Source organism: Eriocheir sinensis, chromosome 64 (genome assembly GCF_024679095.1).
Source record: "Eriocheir sinensis breed Jianghai 21 chromosome 64, ASM2467909v1, whole genome shotgun sequence".
Classification (NCBI taxonomy): domain Eukaryota; kingdom Metazoa; phylum Arthropoda; class Malacostraca; order Decapoda; family Varunidae; genus Eriocheir; species Eriocheir sinensis.
This window is the reverse complement of record NC_066572.1, coordinates 10314746-10337479: the sequence shown is the minus strand read 5'-3', so window position 1 is coordinate 10337479 and position 22734 is coordinate 10314746. Positions and strand designations below refer to the sequence as shown.

The window sequence follows — 22734 nt, the reverse complement described above, 5'->3', positions numbered from 1 at the left end:
CTCAAATTCCCTTCCTTTCCACTCAAATTCCCTTCCTTTCCACTCAAATTCCCTTCCTTTCCACTCAAATTCCCTTCCTTTCCACTCAAATTACCTTCCTTTCCACTCAAATTCCCTTCCTTTCCACTCAAATTCCCTTCCTTTCCACTCAAATTCCCTTCCTTTCCTCCACTCAAATTCCCTTCCTTTCCACTCAAATTCCTTTCCTTTCCTCCACTCAAATTCCCTTCCTTTCCACTCAAATTCCCTTCCTTTCCACTCAAATTCCCTTCCTTTCCACTCAAATTCCCTTCCTTTCCTCCACTCAAATTCCCTTCCTTTCCACTCAAATTCCCTTCCTTTCCTCCACTCAAATTCCCTTCCTTTCCTCCACTCAAATTCCCTTCCTTTCCACTCAAATTCCCTTCCTTTCCTCCACTCAAATTCCCTTCCTTTCCTCCACTCAAATTCCTTTCCTTTCCACTCAAATTCCCTTCCATTCCACTCAAATTCCCTTGCATTCCACTCAAATTCCCTTCCTTTCCACTCAAATTCCCTTCCATTCCACTCAAATTCCCTTCCATTCCACTCAAATTCCCTTCCATTCCACTCAAATTCCCTTCCATTCCACTCAAATTCCCTTCCATTCCACTCAAATTCCCTTCCTTTCCTCCTCAAATTCCCTTCCTTTCCACTCAAATTCCCTTCCTTTCCACTCAAATTCCCTTCCTTTCCTCTACTCAAATTCCCTTCCATTCCACTCAAATTCCCTTCCTTTCCTCCACTCAAATTCCCTTCCTTTCCTCCACTCAAATTCCCTTCCTTTCCTCCACTCAAATTCCCTTCCATTCCACTCAAATTCCCTTCCTTTCCTCCACTCAAATTCTCTTCCTTTCCACTCAAATTCCCTTCCATTCCACTCAAATTCCCTTCCATTCCACTCAAATTCCCTTCCTTTCCTCCACTCAAATTCCCTTCCTTTCTTCCACTCAAATTCCCTTCCTTTCCACTCAAATTCCCTTCCTTTCCTCCACTCAAATTCCCTTCCTTTCCACTCAAATTCCCTTCCTTTCCTCCACTCAAATTCCCTTCCTATCCACTCAAATTCCCTTCCTTTCCACTCAAATTCCCTTCCTTTCCACTCAAATTCCCTTCCTTTCCACTCAAATTCCCTTCCTTTCCACTCAAATTCCCTTCCTTTCCACTCAAATTCCCTTCCTTTCCACTCAAATTCCCTTCCTTTCCTCCACTCAAATTCCTTTCCTTTCCACTCAAATTCCCTTCCTTTCCTCCACTCAAATTCCCTTCCTTTCCACTCAAATTCCCTTCCTTTCCTCCCCTCAAATTCCCTTCCTTTCCACTCAACTCCCCTTTCTTTCCACTCAAATTCCCTTCTTTTCCACTCAAATTCCCTTCCTTTCCTCCACTCAAATTTCCTTCCTATCCTCCACTAAAAATCACTTCTTTTCCACTCAAATTCCCTTCCCTTCCACTCAAATTCCCTTCCCTTCCACTCAAATTCCCTTCCTTTCCACTCAAATACCCTTCCTTTCCACTCAAATTCCCTTCCTTTCCACTCAAATTCCCTTCCTTTCCTCCACTCAAATTCCCTTCCTTTCCACTCAAATACCCTTCCTTTCCACTCAAATTCCCTTCCTTTCCACTCAAATTCCCTTCCTTTCCTCCACTCAAATTTCCTTCCTTTCCTCCACTCAAATTCCCTTCTTTTCCACTCCAATTCCCTTCCTTTCCTCCACTCAAATTCCCTTCCTTTCCACTCAAATACCCTTCCTTTCCACTCAAATCCCTTCTTTTCCACTCAAATTCTATTCCTTTCCTCCACTCAAATTTCCTTCCTTTCCTCCACTCAAATTCCCTTCTTTTCCACTCAAATTCCCTTCCCTTCCACTCAAATTCCCTCCCTTTCCACTCAAATTCCCTTCCTTTCCTCCACTCAAATTCCCTTCCTTTCCACTCAAATACCCTTCCTTTCCACTCAAATTCCCTTCCTTTCCACTCAAATTCCCTTCCTTTCCTCCACTCAAATTCCCTTCTTTTCCACTCCAATTCCCTTCCTTTCCTCCACTCAAATTCCCTTCCTTTCCACTCAAATACCCTTCCTTTCCACTCAAATTCCCTTCTTTTCCACTCAAATTCCCTTCCTTTCCTCCACTCAAATTTCCTTCCTTTCCTCCACTCAAATTCCCTTCCTTTCCTCCACTCAAATTTCCTTCCTTTCCTCCACTCAAATTCCCTTCTTTTCCACTCAAATTCCCTTCCCTTCCACTCAAATTCCCTCCCTTTCCACTCAAATTCCCTTCCTTTCCACTCAAATTCCCTTCCTTTCCACTCAAATACCCTTCCTTTCCACTCAAATTCCCTTCCCTTCCACTCAAATTCCCTCCCTTTCCACTCAAATTCCCTTCCTTTCCTCCACTCAAATTTCCTCCCTTTCCACTCAAATTCCCTTCCTTTCCTCCACTCAAATTCCCTTCCTTTCCACTCAAATTCCCTTCCTTTCCACTCAAATTCCCTTCCTTTCATCCACTCAAATTTCCTTCCTTTCCTCCACTAAAATTCCCTTCCTTTCCACTCAAATTCCCTTCCTTTCCTCCACTCAAATTCCCTTCCTTTCCTCCACTCAAATTCCCTTCCTTTCCACTCAAATTCCCTTCCTTTCCTCCACTCAAATTCCCTTCCTTTCCTCCACTCAAATTCCATTCCTTTCCACTCAAATTCCCTTCCTTTCCTCCACTCAAATTCCCTTCCTTTCCTCCACTCAAATTCCCTTCCTTTCCACTCAAATTCCCTTCCTTTCCTCCACTCAAATTCCCTTCCCTTCCACTCAAATTGCAAAGTGTCATCGATCATAAACAATGTTGATCTGTCTACATTCGTGAAACCATTAAGTATTTTAAAACATTCGATCAGTTTTCCTCGGAGGCGACGTTTCTCAAGAGAGAACATGTTAAGAGTAGAAAGCCTTTCTTCGTAGGATTTGTTGCGCAAGGAAGGGATAATTTTCGTTGCCCGACGCTGAACACCTTCTAATTTAGCAATATCCTTTGCATGGTGGGGAGACCAAAACGAGAGAGAGAGAGTGTGAGAGTGATAGTGAGAGTGAGTGAGTGTTGGTTAGTTGGCAAAAGATATGTGCGGTGAGAGGGCCTGCCAAGACAAGGAAGCCTGGAGGAGCCTCTTCTGCCATGGCGCTCCATTCAGGGGTGGCTGTGTGAGGGGACAGTGTCAGAGAAATAGATGCAAAAGGAAAATGGTTTGTATACTGAAAACTTCATAAAGGCTTACTGTTTCTGCTCCTTGATCTCTTTGTTGAGGCTGTCCTGCTTGAGGTCCCACGCCTGGTGGATGTGTTGCAGCTTGGTTTCTGAGGCTGTGAGCTGCTGAGTTAATTGCAGATTACTCTGTTCTTGGTCCTTGATCTCCTCCTGAAGTTCGGTGACTTGGGAGACCCTCTTCTGGATGGCTGCCTGGATGTCCCTGCCAGGGTACACTGAGGTAAATATTTACACACGCTTCATCTTATTCTTACTGGGCCTGTCACAAGGCTGATCAAAAACATGACTGTGGGAGGCTAAGGATAATAAAGTTGGGAGCATCAGCTGTGCATGGCCACGGTTCTCATCTCTGTACAAGTGGCCCTTGAGCCTGAGGTGGGTGAGAACACAAACAGAAGACACAGGGTCAGCATGACATACAAGTTTACAGTTTACCTTCCCCAGGTTTCCCCAGGTACCCATTTATCCACCAGCCCGAAAGAGAGAATGAACAGCTGGGTGCCTTGTGTGCCTGCCATTTGAACCCTGGCCCACAGATTCATAGTTAGGCACAGTAACCACTGCACCACGGAGATGTTAAAATGAAGCACCTAATTCAAAGAAAGCTGTTTCAAACCAATCGCTGCCATCGGTGGCCCACATCCACGAATTTATCCAATCTTGTTCTGGTACTTTCAACCATGTTTTAACTAAATGAATCGCTGTAATGTCTGTTCCAATTACCCGGCTATTTCCAACCCATTCCTGTCATCTGTGGCCCCTGCCCATAAACTTATCTAACCTGGTTCTGGAACTTTCAATCACATTTACTCAATAAATGGCTGTAAAATCTGTAAAAGTCTCCTGGAATTGAAATTCTTGTTTATCTCCTTCCTTTCTTGCTACTGGTTATTCATGCCCACTGCCAAGATGGTGCTGACCTGCTATTTACCAAAAACACTTACTTGTGGTAAGCCCCTTCATCAAGTCTCCCTGTGGTGTGGCTGGCATGCCAGCTACAGCTCCACTAGCTTAAGGCCCGTCCAGACGAGGGGCAGTTGCCCGCCGTGCAAACACTGTTACCACATTATACTAAGCAGCGGGATGACGTCATAAGCACATAAATGAGGAAACAGATCTGGCAACAAACTCCCAGAAGATTCAAACGCACCCTTCCACTTCTAACCTTCTATCTGATAGCCAGTATGGGTTCCATATGGGGCGTTCTACTGGCAATCTTCTTGCTCTCTCAACTGACTCTTGGTCATCCTCTCTTAGCCATTTCAGTGAAACTTTCTCAGTTGCACCAGACATATCGAAAGCCTTCGATAGAGTTTGGCACAACTCTTTGCTTTCTAAACTGCCCTCTTTTGGATTCTATCCCTCTCTCTGTTCCTTTATCTCCAGTTTCCTTTCCGGCCGTTCTATCTCTGCAGTGGTAGACGGTCACTGTTCTTCCCCTAGATCTCTCGACAGTGGTGTTCCACAGGGCTCTGTCCTATCACCCACTCTCTTCCTGTTATTCATCAATGATCTTTCCATAACAAACTGTCCTATCCACTCATACGCCGACAACTCCACTCTGCATTATTAAACTTCTTTCAACAGAAGACCATCACAACAGGTAGTACATGACTCCAGACTGGGGGCTGCAGAACGCTTAACCTCAGACCTTGCTATCATTTCTGATTGGGGCAGAAGGAACCTTGTGTCCTTCAATGCCTCAAAAACTCAATTTCTCCACCAATCAATTCGACACAATCTTCCAAACACCTATCCCCTATTCTTCGACAACACTCAGCTGTCACCTTCTTTAACATTAAATATCCTCGGTCTATCCTCAACTTAAAATCTTAACTGGAAACTTCACATCTCCTCTCTCGCTAAATCAGCTTCCTCGAGGTTGGGCGTTCTGTACCGTCTCCGCCAGTTCTTCTCCCCGGCACAGTTGGTATCTATATACAGGGGCCTTGTCCGCCCTCATATGGAGTATGCATCTCACGTGTGGGGAGGCTCCACTCACACAGCTCTTCTGGACAGAGTGGAGTCTAAGGCTCTTCGTCTCATCAGTTCTCCTCCTCTTACTGATAGTCTTCTACCCCTTAAATTCCACCGCCATGTTGCCTCTCTTTTTATCTTCTATCGATATTTCCACGCTGACTGCTCTTCTGAACTTGCTAACTGCATGCCTCCCCCCCTCCCGCGGCCTCGCCACACACGACTTTCTACTCATGCTCATCCCTATACTGTCCAAACCCCTTATGCAAGAGTTAACCAGCATCTTCACTCTTTCATCCCTCACGCTGGTAAACTCTGGAACAACCTTCCTTCATCTGTATTTCCTCCTGCCTACGACTTGAACTCTTTCAAGAGGAGGGTATCAGGACACCTCTCCTCCCGAAATTGACCTATCTTTCGGCCACTCCTCTGTACTCTTTTTAGGAGCAGTAGGTAGCGGGCTTTTTTTTTTATTATTGTTTTCTTTTTTTTTATGCCCTTGAGCTGTCACCTTTGCTGTAGGAAAAAAAAAAAAAAAAAAAAAAAAAAAAAAAACTGTCAAGTGGAGCATCATACATAAAACCAGTGAAACTTATACACATGGAACAGACACTTGCTCCAGCCTTGTCCTTAAGCCGCGAATTTTGAAAAATCAACCGCTTTGGCGCAAATCGCCATAACTCCCTTATTTCTGGGGCAACAGAAAAGATATTAGTGTCAATTGACGGCAAAATGCAAGGGCTGTATTCTATAATTAGCGACTGGGCTCAAAAATTGACTCAAAAGTGTCGAAAATCGAATAAATTCGCAAAAAAACGATAAAAAAGTCTTTTTGAGTTCCCATTGAGTACCCATTTTTTGAGAATTTCACAAAACTTATTTAACAAATGATTTAGCCCCGCCAATGTGCTTTCCAAAATAGTGCATAACAAATCCCTACTCCCAGTAGTTTCGTCGCTAGAGCTCAAAACATAAACCTTGTCGAGAGCGATTTTGACGAACTCCAGGCATTTTGCCGTTTTTGTCTAGTGTGGCCTTGCTATTGCCTCTAGAAGGCTGTAATTGAGCATGTAGCCCCTCTTGACAATGTAGTCTGACCAGCTTGAAGGATGTTTTGATAGCTCCATTCTAAGTTTGTCGTTGAGCCGTCACAAAATAGTCTGTTTTTCGTCCCTTTCACAGCGATTTGGACACCTTAGTTTTTTTGCTTATAACTTTTTTATTTATTTAATGTTTTCCAATTTTTCTTTTCTGATTATTAATCTGTATTAAAAGAGCTTTCATTTGCCATCACGGAGTAGAGGGTAAAGTTTTGAACTGGGTCAAGGCGTGGCTTAGCAAGAGGAAGCAAAGAGTGCAAATCAATGGTAAAAGATCTGACTGGGGATGTGTTACGAGTGGGGTCCCACAAGGTTCGGTATTAGGTCCACTTTTGTTTGTTATTTATACCAATGACTTAGATACAGGAATTAGTAGTGATGTCAGTAAGTTTGCAGATGATACCAAGATCGGTAGAGTAATTGAGTCGGATCAGGACACTAGTATTCTCCAGGGTGAACTCAACAGATTGTATGACTGGGCGGATAAATGGCAGATGGAGTTCAATGTAGGGAAGTGCAGTATTCTGAGTGTAGGTAGGAACAACCCTTCACATAACTATTGCTTAAATGACACTCTCATAAGCAGGTCTGGGCGCGAGAGGGATTTAGGGGTCTTAGTGAGCTCTGATCTCCGTCCAAGGGCACAATGCATTCAAGCTAGAAATCGAGCAAATAGGGTACTGGGATTTATTTCAAGGAGCGTAAGCAACAGAAGCCCCGAAGTCTTCCTCAAACTATATTTAGCATTAGTTAGACCTCATCTTGACTATGCGGTTCAGTTCTGGTCACCTTACTATAGAATGGATATCAAAATGTTAGAATCGGTGCAGAGGAGGATGACTAAGATGATTCAGGGGTTGAGAAACTTGCCATACGAGGAAAGACTCAAACAGTTAAACTTGCATTCTCTAGAAAGGCGAAGGGTGCGTGGAGACATGATCAAGGTTCATAAATGGATGAAGGGCTTTAATAAGGGAGACATTCATAAGGTTTTGTTGGCAAGAGAACCGGGTAGGACACGAAGTAATGGGTTTAAACTGGATAAATTCAGATTCAACAGGGACACAGGCAAAAATTGGTTTACAAACAGGGTGGTGGATGAATAGGCTTGAAGAACAGTGGTAGGTGCTAAATACAATTGTCACATTCAAAATAGACTAGATAAATTCATGGGACAGCGATATTAGGTAAGTTAGATACACGGAGAGCTTAGGGTCAAAGGAGCTGCCTAGAATGGAATCAATTTGCTAGAATCAGTTCAGTGGTGGTGACCAAGATGATTCAGGGGCTGAGGAACCTCCCATATCAAAATAGGCTGAAACATCTAAACTTACATTCACTAGAGAGACGAAGAGTGCGGGGAGATCTGATAGAAGTATTCAAATGGGTCAAGGGTTACAACAAAGGCGATATAAGTAAAGTTCTGAGAATTAGCCAGCAGGATAGAACTCGCAGCAATGGATTTAAATTAGAAAAGTATAGATTTAGGAGAGATATAGGCAAGCATTGGTTTGGTAATAGGGTGGTGGGGGAATGGAACAGACTCAGCAATCACATAGTTAGTGCAGGGACGATAGTTTGTTTTAAGAGTAGACTGGATAGCTACATGGACGAGGACGACAGGTGGCAGTGAGGTGTGGGTGCAGTAAGGTGCCGGGGTGCTGGATGCGTGCCTAGTACCGCCGGTATAACGAGGATCAAGCCGGCGGTGGCGACCAGTGATGCATCAACAGGGTGGTGATGGTGGGTGTGGATCAAGGTTTACGTTTGGAGCTCTAGCGACCAAACTACTGGGAGCAGGGAAACGGTCACCATTTTGGAAAGCACATTGGCAGGGCTAAATCATTTGTTAAATAACTTTTTTGAAATTCTCAAAAAATGAGTGGGTTTCAAGGTTGGGAACTCAAAAATACTTTTTTTTTGTTGTTTTTTGCGAATTTATTAGATTTTTGACCCTTTTGAGTCAATTTTTTTAGCCCAGTTGCTAATTATAAAATATAGCCCTTGCATTTTGCCGTCAAGTGATACCAATAACTTTTCTGAAGCCCCAGAAATAAGGGAGTTAGGGCGATTCGCACCAAAGCGGTTGATTTATCAAAATTCGCGGCTTAAGGACAAGGGCGCCGCAAGATCAAAAGAGAAAGACGTCCATTGCTTGAGATGTCACTGATACAACCTTAAAGAAAACACACATGCAAGTTACTCTAAAGTCCACGCCAGCCCAAAATAAGTGTGGGTCTACGACATCGGTAAGTGTGTCAATCCATTGTTTTTCTTACAGCACAGGAGGCAGCTCAAGGGCACTATAGAAGTCATTCCCAATTATAAAACTCATTAGTTATTACAGAACTCACTTGTGACTCTAGAAGAATGTGATTATAAGACTCATATGTGATTACAGAAGACTCGCTCGTGGTTCTGATATCCTCGCTCGGTGACAAGACAAGATTCCCTCAGACAAACCTCCATGGTCCTGAGCTCAGTGTCCTTTATGGCTATGTCCAGCTTGGCCAGAGAGAGTCCCAGTGCATCAAGCTGGGCCTTCAGAGCTAGCTTCTCCTCCTGGCACCTCTGCAGCTCCTCCGTCTTGGCTTCAACTCTCCTCATGTCCTGCAGGAAAGGGTCAGGTTGTAGTACTCAGGCATCAGAGGAGCAGGAGGCCAATGGGTAATGAAAGGCAGTACTGCTGGACCGGAAATGTAGTTTGTTATGATACTGGTTGGGTGAAGAAGAGGAAACACACACACACACACACACACACACACACACACACACAGTGATGCGCAGGTGGTGGAGACAACCAAGCTCCTCGGTGTCACCATTGACAACCGCTTGACCTGGAAGGAGCACGACAGCCACACCATCGCTTCAGCCTCCTGTCAACTCTACCTTCTGAGGCAGTTTAAGTCACTGGGGACTCCCACGCGTGAGCTGGCGGGAGTCTGTAACACCTTCATCCTCCCCAAGCTCACTTACCCTTCCCCAGCCTGGTTTCCTTCCCTCAACAGCACCCAGCGCCGCCAGCTTGAGAGGGTGCAGAGGCATGAGTGTAGGCTCACCCTGGGCCCGTCTTACTCCACCTATGACGAGGCCCTCGACGCCCTACACCTGCCCACACTTAAGGACCGCTACCAGCACCTCCTCCAGAAGTGTGCGGAACAGCTCCTGAATCACCCGCACCACCGTGACCTGCTGCCAGACACTGCGCCTCCCTCTCGCCATGCAGTTAGACACAGCAACTTACTGATATCTATCCGTGCAAGGACGGAAAGGTACAGGAAGAGCCCCATCCCCACCATTGTAAACATACTAAACAGCAAGTATTATATTATATTATAGAATTTATATTTACATTTTATGTACACAAATGCATTTATGTAAATATCATGTAAATTTTCAGCCTTTGGCTGCAAACCATCTAAATAAACTGTTTATTATTATTATTACTATTATTATTATTATTATTATTTACACACACACTGATGCACAACTTTAAGGAAAAATTGGACAAGTACAGATATGGAGACGGGACCACACGAGTGTAGCTCAGGCCCTGTAAAATTACAACTAGGTAAATACACACACACACACACTGATGCACACACACACACACACACACACACACACACACTGATGCACACACACAAAACAGATGGGTGGAGTATTTAGAAGAAAACAGTATATTAACAAATAGCCAATTCAGATTCAGAGGAGGACGGTCTTGTGTAACTAATCTGATCAGCTTCTATTCAAGAGTAATTGATATAATACTTAAAGAAGGCGTTTGATAAAGTACCACACAAGCGATTAATATGTAAACTTAATCATGTTGGAGGTCTGGGTGGTTCAATATTGGATTGGATTGTGGACTTTTTGACGAGGAGAGAAATGAGAACAGTAATCAGGAATAATAAATCAAGCTGGATGGAAGTGACCAGTGGAGTCCCCCAAGGATCAGTGCTGGCTCCGATTATGTTTGTAATTTATATTAATGGCATGACAGAAGGGGTGACAAGCTATATGAATATGTTTGCTGATGATGCTAAAATAATGAGGAGGGTGGCTCATGAAGAAGACTGTGTAGCCCTGGGCCAAGATCTTGATATAATAAGTCAATGGTCACGCAAATGGGAAATGACATTCAACACAGAGAAGTGTAGCGTGATGGAGTTTGGTAAGAGCAGTAGACAAATATCGGGGAACTACTCTCTGAGTAATGAAAGAACCATGAGAAAAACTGAAGAAAAAGATCTGGGAGTGACCATAACAGACAAGTTATCCTTTGGAAAACATATAGACCGGATAACTGGGGAAACATACAATCTTCTTAGAAACATAAAAGCAGCATTTACATATTTAGATGAAGAAATGGTGAAGAAACTAATGACATCGATGATACGTCCAAGACTGGAATATGCAGCATTAGTGTGGTCACCTAGATTGAAGAAAGAAATTAGAAAGTTGGAAAGAATACAAAGAGCAGCGACTAAATTACCGGAAACTCTGAGAGAACATACTTATGAAGAAAGACTCGAGAAATTGGGACCAACAACACTGGAGAGAAGAAGAGAGAGAGGGGACCTAATAGCACTGTACAGGATACAAGAGGGACTGAAGAAATTGGACAGGGAAGACCTAGTGGTACGTGACAGAAGTGTGACAAGAGGCAATGGTAAGAAATTGAAGAAGAGCGACTGTAGGAGAGACATCAAGAAATACAGTTTTCCATACAGAAGCATAACAACATGGAACGGACTTGACAAGGAGACTGTGTGTGCAAAAACGATTCATGAATTTAAAGCCAAACTGGATAATAAGTGTTATGGAGACGGGACAGCACGAGCCTAGTGCGGCTCTTTTCCTGTATTTCAGAACTAGGTACACACACACACACACACACACACACACACACACACACACACACACACAGACAAATACAAATTGACAAAGTTTAGATGTGTAAAATATGTCAAGAAACTTGGCTTCCTTAACAACACTAAAACAAAACAAAATTATGATATCATACCTTGATATTAGTAAAGCATTTGACAAAGTGACTCACCAAAGACTTAAGTAACCTAGAAGGCCTTGGGATACAGGATAAGGATCAAGGTGACTAGATTAGACTTAGTGACTAGATGGGGATAAACTATACTGGACTTGCATTACTAGTGGCATCCCACAGAGGTTAGTCCTGAGTCATCTACTAACTATCTTGTACATCAACGAAATGGCTTGTCAAGTGGACCAACAAAAGGATGGTGCAGCTCAACACAAACAAATCCAACCTCTAAGTGTGGTATAAATAACCCTCTAAGCAGTTACACGTTAAATAACAGTTCTTGACCGCTCTAACTGTGAAAGGGAGCTGGGTGTGGGTGAGCTCTGACCTTCGACCCTGAAATCACTGCATTACCAAGAGAAACCGTGAAAAGTCTGGGATTTATTTCTTAAGTTTCAGCCCCTGGATGCGTATTTCCTACCAGAAGACATCACCAAGCTACAGGAGTGGAGCAACAAGTGGCTGCTACAATTCAAAAAAGAAAATGTAAAGTCATGCACCTTGGGAGGGAAATCCAGCATACCAATACCACTGTCCCTATAATATTATGTATAGTTTAGTATGTTATTCTCCTGTCACTTGAGGTTGTGACAGCCAACTAGGCAAGACGCAATGCACCCTGTTCTGGTGACACGCGGCATGCAGCTGTTTGTTGTGAGGGTGTGGTTGTGTAGGTGGTGGTGCGGGCAAGGACGACCCACTATAAGACATGAACCATTCAGACTAAAGTTACAGTGGAGTGTGGAATAGTGTTGGGACGTATATTGCAGCGGGAGATTCAACACAGATCAATTCTCGCGGCGGTGATTTAGCTCCACCAACACGGACCGCTCAGCATCGCTGCGACAACATAGCGCTGAAAGGGTTAAATGAAGATCAAATGTAGCTATGGATGGGAAGGGCTTTGGAGAATAACCCATCCTCAGGGGCTGCCAAGTGTAGACCAGCTGGCTCCTTGTAGTTTCCTGGTATCCTTGTGTAGCCTCGTGTACAACTGTGTAAATACAACTACGTAACTACGCACACACCTGCCCTCTAGTGGCCGGTGGGTATGTTCAGTGAGGGCGGCAGCGTGCAATATGCTAGAAGTAAATGGGGAAAGGCTTTGACTCAGTCCTACCTCTTCCTTCGCCAGCTGATTCTTTTCGTTCTCCATCCTCCTCTCATGGATCTGCTGCTTCATCTTGTGTAGCTTGGCCCTCATCTTGTCCCGCTGCTCAGCGAGGGCACCCACCTGGCAAGGGGAAGGCCAGTCAGTTAACAGTGTGGAGAACAGAACACACACAAAGGGAAGTAATGAATGGACAGAAAAAGGCAATACTTCATGTGAAAGCTTGCCTATGAAGGGGTTGGGTTTCCATCAACCCATCGTGGATTCCATTCCTACAAAAACTTGTATCTCGTCTACCGTAAACGTGTGTGACTGCAGACACAGATCATCATCATTTCATTGATGCCTGCTCCTAGGAGCTCCCACCAGGGGATGGCCACACCAGAAGAGCTTCCAACTTTCTCTATCCAGACACTCCCTCCTTGCCTGCTCAAAGTCCCTCAAAGATCTTTCCCCCCTCTCCCTAACGTACTCTTGCACCCTATCTCTCCATTTCACTGGAGGTCGTCCTCTAGCATTCCCTCCCTCTATCTCACTCACATACACCTTTTGGTCATCTTACTCTCCTCCATTCGCTCCATGTGGCCAAACCACTTTAAAGTCTGTCGCTTCACTTCTTCCACCACTCCACACTTCTTCCCTTCACCCCCGTGACACATTACAAAACGCTCGTACACACTTTCATTACTCATTCCATCCATTCTACTCACACCACAAGCACTCCTCAAATAACTCATTTCCACTGCCTGCACTCTAGACCTCTGACTTTCATTCCAGGCCCACGTTTCACTTGCATATGTGAGGGTTGGTACTATTATTGTATTTCTCAAATCCCTCTTTACCTCCATGCTCACACTTCTGCCATTCATGATTCGTCCCAAAGACCCTGCCACCCTTCTTCCTTGCAATGCCCTTTCTCTTATCTCTCCCTCCATACCACCATGCTTGCACAGAACTGATCCAAGGTACTTAAACTCATTGACCTCCTCCATTTCTTCACCATTCAAAATTATTTTGCATTCTTTTTCACATTCAATTCCCACTCTATATGGGCATACAAAATCTACAACCTCACTTCTACTTCGCTCACAAACCATCACTTTACTTTTGTTGACATTTACTTTCAGCTTTCTCCTGTTACAGACACTATCAAAAACACTGACCAAAGATGGTAAGTCACTTTCATTTTCTGCAGTGAGCACTGTGTCACCAGCAGACACAGACAGACTGCAAAACACAGTACTGGTGCAGGTTGTCTTCCAAACAGCTTCCCAATCTCACAGACGAGTGTTTCCGGTTCACCAAGCACCAACATGTATTCTGCATTTATTTTTTCCCAAACACCAACTTGACACAGTCAATACATGGGCTCAATCAAACCCCTAGAATGCTCACACACACATCACTGGCAGCAGAAATTGAGGCTGCCAGGTTTGTAGCAGAGCAGTTTTGCTTTGCAGGTAAAGGCGGTGTCACACTGGGCCTTTTTCCTCCAACTGTGTTGGCGGTAGAACCAACCGGTAACTCCAACTTTTCTGGGTGTGCATCACACGGCCAAGGTCGGCTGCCCATATCCACAACGCAAACAAACCAGTCGGTCTGTATCCATGTGGCGCCGACTGCAAAAGTAATGGCTGCTGCAGCTTGTGCTGCCGTTACCCAAATTATGGACTTGTTGCTACAGTTAACCCTTCACTCCAGCGACGCCGACACCGTATGGAAAGGGTTAGACCCTTCTAAACCCCTTAATCCTCTTACATTTCCTCTTAATGCTTTTCTAAACCTCTTAAGAGGAAATGGAAGAGGATTAAGAGGAATTTAGAGGAGGATTGAGAGGTTTAGAAGAGGATTAATCCTCTTCCATTTCCTCTTGACCCTTTCCATCCGTGACGCCGACGTCTGCGTCACGGATGGAAAGTGTTGAGAGGAAGGAAGAAGTGGCCGTGGGTACAATCATGGCTTCAAAGATGGGAAGAGGAGTGTTTACCCAAGCCTCGTCAGAGAACTGTGCTGTGAAAACTGAGTCATTCTACAATTTTTGTTGAATGGAGAAAGGAAGGTAAAGGTGAGGTCAGGGGCACACACTACAGCTGCACATGGCCTCGGTGCTCATCTCCCTCACTGCGGCCCTTGAGTCTGTGGTGGGAGGGAGCCCGTCACCCCGGTACACAGGGCCAGTGTGACATCCAGGTTACCACAGTTTACCTTCCCCAGGTGTCCCCAGGTACCCATTTATCCACCAGCCTGAAAGGGAGGATGAACAGCTGGGTGAGCTGCACGCCAACTGCCCAAGCTGGGATTTGAACCCAAGCCCGCAGAGTAGTAGCCAGGCACGCTGACCACTAGACCACGGAGGCGTATGAATGGAGAAAGAAGAGTTTTGTTAACTATTGGAAATGGTGCCCCACTCATATCCAAGCAAGACACCAGAGTGAGGGAGGAGCAGCAGCAAGCATGAACCATTCACATCTTTTTTAATTCTCTTTGGCGGAGTTTTCATGTGTGTGGTCCCACAGCACGGGGAGTTCTCTATCGCGTAGACAAAGCCGCTGCCAATCCTCTCCACCATTCTCTTGGTGGGCCATCTCCACTACTTCTTCTGCTCCTCAGCCACTACCATTGTTTACACACAGCTGCACGGTTGCTCATATCCCAAACCTCCCAGCCTCCCAGTTGAGTGTACAAGCAACCATGGTTGCCCGCACACCCAATGGTTGGAGGAAAACGGCCAGTATGACACTGCCTTAATAGAGCAAGATGAGCAATGGTTTCTCCTCAACTATATTTTCGTACAAATTATCTGGATTACTAAAATAAAGTATGTTAGTACTTTGCCTCACAGCCCCTAAAGGAACAAATGGAGGCAGCCAGTCCCCGCAGCGAGGGAGGGTGGCACAGCGCTGCCGCCCACCTGCATGGCCCTTGGAGCAGCCCGTCATGAATGTTTATGTCAAAACAAACACAATTCTGAACCTCAAAATATAAAGAAGATTCAAACTGTTCTTTAATGAAAACCATCAACCTAATGGTATGTATACTTCTGTCAATATAACTGACTGAAATTAAGTGAGCCTATCACATTAATAGTTTTCAAATAGTTTATTTTCTTTGCATTCTCTCATAAATTGTATGTCCAATCCATATGAAAGTTCCCCATAAGAATCCTTCCACATCTGTACACACAGCAGCCACCCTGAGAGTAAAGAAACTGGCCTGGCAGGAAGCACTCGGCAACAGTCCCCGTGAAGCACCTCTGGCACAGCATCTGCCCAGGCACCTGTGTAAGTGCACCAGGTGCCTCACACCCAGACAGCCAGAGTGACTTGTACAAGTGGGTGGGCAGTTGGCAGGTTCCTACTCCGTGATCCATGATAATGACTATCTATCTGTCGGTCTACATCTCTGACGTCCTGCTCCCTCGTGGGAACTCCCCTCCAGGGGCACAGGTGTTTGCGGCAGAAGTGCCTCCATCTCTCCCTGTTCTGGCACTCCATCTCAGCACACTCAATCCTGCTACTTCCAACTCCCTCGCTCCAATACTCACTCACCCTACTGATCCACTTCACAGGTGGTCTTCCCCTCCCTCAATCCTTCCCTCATACACTCTTCACAAATTCATTCTCCCCCATTCTCATCAGGTGTCCAAACCATCTCAGTGCACCACCCACTCCACACTCCACACTCCACTCCCTTCACTGTCAACCCATACCAAACCATCTCAGTGCACCACCCACTCCACACTCCACTCCCTTCACTGTCAACCCATACCAAACCATCTCAGTGCACCACCCACTCCACACTCCACACTCCACTCCCTTCACTGTCAACCCATACCAAACCATCTCAGCGCACCACCCACTCCACACTCCACCCCCTTCACTGTCAACCCATACCAAACCATCTCAGTGCACCACCCACTCCACACTCCACTCCCTTCACTGTCAACCCATACCAAACCATCTCAGTGCACCACCCACTCCACACTCCCCCCCCTTCCATGTCACCCCCTACCAAACCGTCTCCGTGCACCACCCACTCCACACTCCACTCCCTTCACTGTCAACCCATACCAAACCATCTCAGTGCACCACCCACTCCACACTCCACTCCCTTCACTGTCAACCCATACCAAACCATCTCAGTGCACCACCCACTCCACCACTCCACACTCCACTCCCTTCACTATCACACCCATACCAAACCCCTCACACACACTTCCATTACTTCCTCCATGCCATCCTGACACACCACACGCACCTCTTGTACAACTCATTTCCACTGCACGTATTCTTGATTGCTGCGCTGCACTCCATGTCCACGTCTCTGATGCATGCGACAGAGTTGGCAGGATAATACTGTTCCTTGTTCCCCTCTTTACCGCCATGCTCACACTTCTTCCTCTCACAACTCTCCCCAATGCACCCACCACCTGTCTGCCCTTCACTGCTCTTTCCCTCACCTCACCTTCCATGCTTACATACAACTGTCCCTAAATATTTCACCTCAGTCACCTCCTCCACTCTCTCCTCCACTAACCTTATCCTACACTTTGTTGTGCTCTCTGCTCTAACTCTGTACGGCTTTGCAAAATAACGAGGTCTCCACATTACCTTTTCTTCCCGCTCCTCCACTTCCTTGAACACGCTGTCCGTGAACACCAAGAAGTCATAGATCAGTGCGAAGAATCTCCTGCTCCTCTTAGGCTCTGAAACAAACAGCAGTGAAATATTACAGAACTTACACCCGGCGACACAATATAAACTGTAGCAGTGGGATTACGGTGCCAACAGCGACGGCATTGTTGATGAAGGCACAACTATAGTATGACACCCATGGGAAGGTTGTTTTTACATCAAAGGACACGGCTCAAGGGCAACAAAAAAGTACAAAAAAAAGAGCCCGCTAACATACACCTGGGTTGCCTTTACTTAGCCACACAGATACATTTAGGAAGAGGTTGGATACATTTATGGATAGTGAGGTTACGTGGGGTTAGGCTTACAGGAGCTGTCTTGTGTAGGCCAACCAGCCTCTTGCAGACTCCTTATGTTCTAAACAAAATAGATAAGAACACACACCAAGTAAATTGTACTGCAAGATGTTGTATGAACTGTGTGAGTTTCTTATGCAGCTTTCAGCCCCAGAAGACTGACTGACAGCCTTAACCCGGTAGCAGCAGGGATCATGTTTCTTAATGGTCCCTCTAAGCGAGAAAAATGAGAAAAAATCACCCTCACACAAACCATTTCATAATATATATCGAAGCATTTGTGATCAGATTATGCATCATCTATTTTGGAGGGTTTATATCATGGCACAAATTTGTCCTGTCGCTGCTACACGGTAAAGCCACAAATTTGGCCCGTCGCTGCTACACGGTAAAGCCACAAATTTGTCCCGTCGCTGCTACACGGTAAAGCCACAAATTTGTCCCGTCGCTGCTACACGGTAAAGCCACAAATTTGAGCCGTCACTGCTACGGTAAAGCCACAAATTTGTCCTGTCACTGCTACACGGTAAAGCCACAAATTTGAGCTGTCACTTACACGGTAAAGCCACAAATTTGTCCTGTCGCTGCTACACGGTAAAGCCACAAATTTGACCCGTCACTGCTACACGGTAAAGCCACAAATTTGACCCGTCACTGCTACACGGTAAAGCCACAAATTTGAGAGCCGTCACTGCTACGGTAAAGCCACAAATTTGACCCGTCGCTGCTACACGGTAAAGCCACAAATTTGGCCCGTCGCTGCTACATGGTAAAGCCACAAATTTGAGCCGTCACTGCTACACGGTAAAGCCACAAATTTGAGCTGTCACTGCTACACGGTAAAGCCACAAATTTGAGCTGTCACTGCTACACGGTAAAGCCACAAATTTGAGCTGTCACTGCTACACGGTAAAGCCACAAATTTGAGCTGTCACTGCTACACGGTAAAGCCACAAATTTGAGCCGTCACTGCTACATTAGTAAAGCCACAAATTTTGCCCGTCACTGCTACACGGTAAAGCCACAAATTTGAGCCGTCGCTGCTACACGGTAAAGCCACAAATTTGAGCCGTCACTGCTACACGGTAAAGCCACAAATTTGAGCCGTCACTGCTACACGGTAAAGCCACAAATTTGAGCCGTCACTGCTACACGGTAAAGCCACAAATTTGGCCCGTCACTGCTACACGGTAAAGCCACAAATTTGGCCCGTCACTGCTACACGGTAAAGCCACAAATTTGAGCCGTCACTGCTACACGGTAAAGCCACAAATTTGAGCCGTCACTGCTACACGGTAAAGCCACAAATTTGAGCCGTCACTGCTACACGGTAAAGCAACAAATTTGAGCCGTCACTGCTACACGGTAAAGCCACAAATTTGAGCCGTCACTGCTACACGGTAAAGCCACAAATTTGTCCCGTCACTGCTACACGGTAAAGCCACAAATTTGAGCCGTCACTGCTACCGGGTTAATACCCTTCCATTCTTTATCCACCCTGTAGACTCCAGGCAATTTATAAACTCCCTTTTGACCTTCCAGAGAGTAGTTTATCCTGCCCTTCACACCTTCCTCACAGCAATGGAAGCAGCTCAGGCAGGAGGCTGCTAAGATCTGCCACAGTGTTCTCTGTCCCGGCCTGGCCAATGCTCTCATCTCATCTCTCCTCTTGGTCTTTTGCTGGACTGACTTCTCTTAACATTTCTTGGGCATTGGTATGATACCTTTGATAACAGTGCCAACCCAGAGACATTAAGATGAGCCAGGGCAGGCAGAGGGCCAGCTGGAGACAAGATGAGAGCATTTGCCAGAGTAGAATGGTGTGCACTAACAGAGAGGGGTGGAGAGCTTTGGGAAAGGTCTTTGTTCTGCGGCAGACTAGTAATGGCTGACAGTGATGGTGATGGTTTGTGTGATCAAGCTCTTGGAGACCCTTGCTGCCGAGGAGGTGGAGGCTGACACTTTTCAGTCATCGCCGAGTGGCCTCAGACTACCCACATGCTGTCCTGAAGACCACTTATCAACCTGGATTCTAGCTTCCCCCAAAAATAGTATCAAATCTGAGATCCACTGGGCATCACTAGTCAGGCAAGAATGATCCACTATAAACACTTGACTGCACAATAAAAGAGTGGGTCTAACCACCAGGCACCACCAAGAAAGCCTACCAGTGCCACAGGTGAAACACAAGACACATAAATAAGTAAATACATAAAATACTCACTAGGGTTGAAGAGATCCACCTGCCTAAACGTGTCGTCCTCAAAGATCAGCTTGAAGCACTTCGGATGTCTACCGCCATCATTGTGATTCGCAGGGCTCCCATGTACTCCTCGGGGACCTGAATGGTGTCCAGCAGCTGGGGCGGGATCTGCACCAAGACACAGAGAGCTTCCTTACCACTGATTCACGAGTCTTGGCGAGACCTCTTGTAATGTATACCTGCTTCCTCCTGCACCTTACTCTATGCTGGCAGTGATGTGGTAGCCTCCTTCTGCACTGCAAGTCTCAAGGGGTAGGAGAGTGGAGAGAGGGGAGGGGGGAGGAGAAGAGAGGGGAGGAGGAGAGGACACTTGCTGTGGGACAAGGAGGTGTTGAGTTCCTGAATCACAGTTTCATAGTCAGGTGAATCAATATCCCTGTCTGTAGCTGTACTATAATCTGCTCACTTAACCCTTTCATTGCTAAACGCTCACAGCGAGTGTTAGGCGTATTTGCTGGTGGTGCTAAACCCTCGCTGCGAGCTCCACCCGCGCTCAAATCTCCCGCGTATGAGAGTGTTCCAACACTAATTCTCACAACACAGGATTGCCAATTGAGTGGATTCTCCACCAGATTTGGTGGAAAATCATATCAGCCCAGCGTGGCAAATCTATGGACGAGTAACTGGTGGATGTTCTTGCCCAATATGGCGGCATTTTTGCATAGCTTCACCCATCACCTGACTGATTCTATGACCAAATAGTTGTAAATATTGCAGCTGGCAAAACTCCCTTGCCAGAATCTGAAGAAAAGATGTCTGCAGTTCCCTCAATACGGCTGATCATCCCGCACGCACCGACGTAAGTGTTAACACTCAATACCCTGAACGTGCATGTATGTTCGCAAGGGAGGCATACATAACCGACTCCTATAGATCTGGACCTCCTCTTTCCAATGGTGTTTTTGGTTTTTAGCTGTGATGAATAGTTTCTGAGATACAGAGGTTAAAAGAGACCCCCCATTGGGCTGCCCGACTGTGCCTGAGGGGATAGTTGCGTCCGCACCGCGCGCAAGGAAAGGGTTAAGTCTGCCCCAAGCTGACAACATAAACCTAAGCGTGTTCGTAAGCACAGTGCAGAAGAGCAGAAAGTGCTGCGTGAGATAAACACAAACAGAGGTTAAAGAAAACTTGGAAGCCATAGCAGTAGCCAATCAGCACTCGGCTTGCAAACACGCTTAGGTTTATGTTGGCAGCTTGGGTCGGACTTAAGTGAACAGACTATAGGTGGTAATGTCGCACACTACAGTAACTGATGTTTGACCCCTTGACTGCAGATTTCCTACAAGAAGACATCACCAAGCTACAGGAATGGAGGCGGTGGCTGAGTCAACAGAGAGACGGCGCCGCGTTCAGGAGGACGCGAGTTCAATCCCTGTCCGGTGCCACCAAGCTGGGATTTTTCATCCTCCGCCGAGTGGCTTAAAACTACCCACATGCTGTCCAGAAGACCACCTATCAACCCAGACTCTAGATTCTATGATTAAAGATGAGCTCCGGGAGGGCAGCATGAGCCAGTACAAGATGGCGCCACCATAAACACTCGCCTGCGCCAGAACGGGCTGGGCCGACCATCAGGCCCCACCGGGAAGAAGCCTTCGGCCAATCATCAGGCCCCACCGGGAAGAAGCCTACCGGCACAATAGGCCACGACATAAAAAAAAATAAATAAATAAATAAATAAATAAAAAAAATTAAAAAAAATGTGGCTGCTACAATTCGTTGAGGAAAAATATAAAGTCCTGCACCTTGGGAGGGGATATCCAGCACACCAATACCACATGGGAAACACTCCACTATCCACCACAGAGGCAGAGAAAGACCTGGGGGCATAGGTTACCAGGGAAAGTGAAATCAGTGTTAATCGCAGCGGACGGGTTAAATAAAGCTTTTAACAAAGGAAAATTTCTCCTTACAATTTATTATCTGTACGTCAATTTAGGTGTCCCGAAACAATGCTTAAGTGTGTTTTTTACGTCGCGGCCTACTGCACCGGTAGGCTTCTTCCCGGTGGGGCCTGATGGTCGGCCCAGCCCGTTCTGGTGCAGGCGAGTGTTTATAGTGGCGCCATCTTGCATTGGCTCATGCTGCCCTCCCGGAGCTCATCTTTAATCCTAGAATCTAGAGTCCGGGTTGATAGGTGGTCTTCTGGACAGCATGTGGATAGTTTTAAGCCACTCGGCAGAGGCTGAAAAATCCCAGCTTGGTGGCACCGGGCGGGGATTGAACTCGCGTCCTCCTGAACGCGGCGCCGTCACTCTGTCAACTCAGCCACCACCTCCCCACACGTGCTAATTTGCTATGGTGGTAATACATTCTGATGCAATATACAAGTGGAAACCTTCATGAAATGACTCAGTAATTAACCAGTCCGCTGTGATTGGCATGGATTTGACCTTCACTGGTAGCCTGAAAACATGTACTCCCATGTCTTTCTCTGCCTCTGTGGTGGATAGTGGAGTGTTTCCCATGTGGTATTAGTATGCTGGATATCCACTGCAAAGGTGCATGACTTTACATTTTTCTTTATTGAATTGTATCAGTCACTTTTTGTTCCACTCCTGTAGCTTGGTGGCGTCTTCTTGTAGGAAATCCACAGTCAAGGGGTTAACTGATGGCTTAAAGCAAACCACCATCGTGATAAAGGTGAGCACAGTGGACCGTAATACTGCAATGATTCTACTCAACATTTTCCACACACACAGTAGCAGCCCCAGTACCCGGGAACCATGGGGAGTCAAGGTGAGCACAGTGGACCGTAACACTGCAATGATTCTACTCAACATTTTCCACACACACAGTAGCAGCCCCAGTACCCGGGAACCATGGGGAGTCAAGGTGAGCACAGTGGGCCATAAAACTACAACAACTCTACTTCAAATTTTCTACACAGTAAAACCCCCAGTGTCCGGAACTACGGGGAATTAGATTTAACCCGGTAGCTGCACCTCTAAGCAAG

At 46.0% G+C, this 22734-nt stretch overlaps 1 protein-coding gene across 1 annotated transcript in view; it reads right to left on the bottom strand.

Moving 5' to 3' along the window:
* Window positions 1-22506, bottom strand: part of LOC126987459 (paramyosin-like) — an 87769-nt gene extending 65263 nt beyond the window's left edge. The window contains exons 1-5 of the mRNA XM_050844425.1: window positions 22479-22506; window positions 19740-19886; window positions 17136-17230; window positions 12535-12648; window positions 8816-8962 (exon numbers count right to left, since the gene is read on the bottom strand). Of these exons, the coding sequence (XP_050700382.1) occupies window positions 8816-8962; window positions 12535-12648; window positions 17136-17230; window positions 19740-19886; window positions 22479-22506 (531 nt within the window). The remainder of the gene's footprint in view (window positions 1-8815; window positions 8963-12534; window positions 12649-17135; window positions 17231-19739; window positions 19887-22478) is intronic.
* Between the last annotated feature and the right edge of the window lie 228 nt (window positions 22507-22734).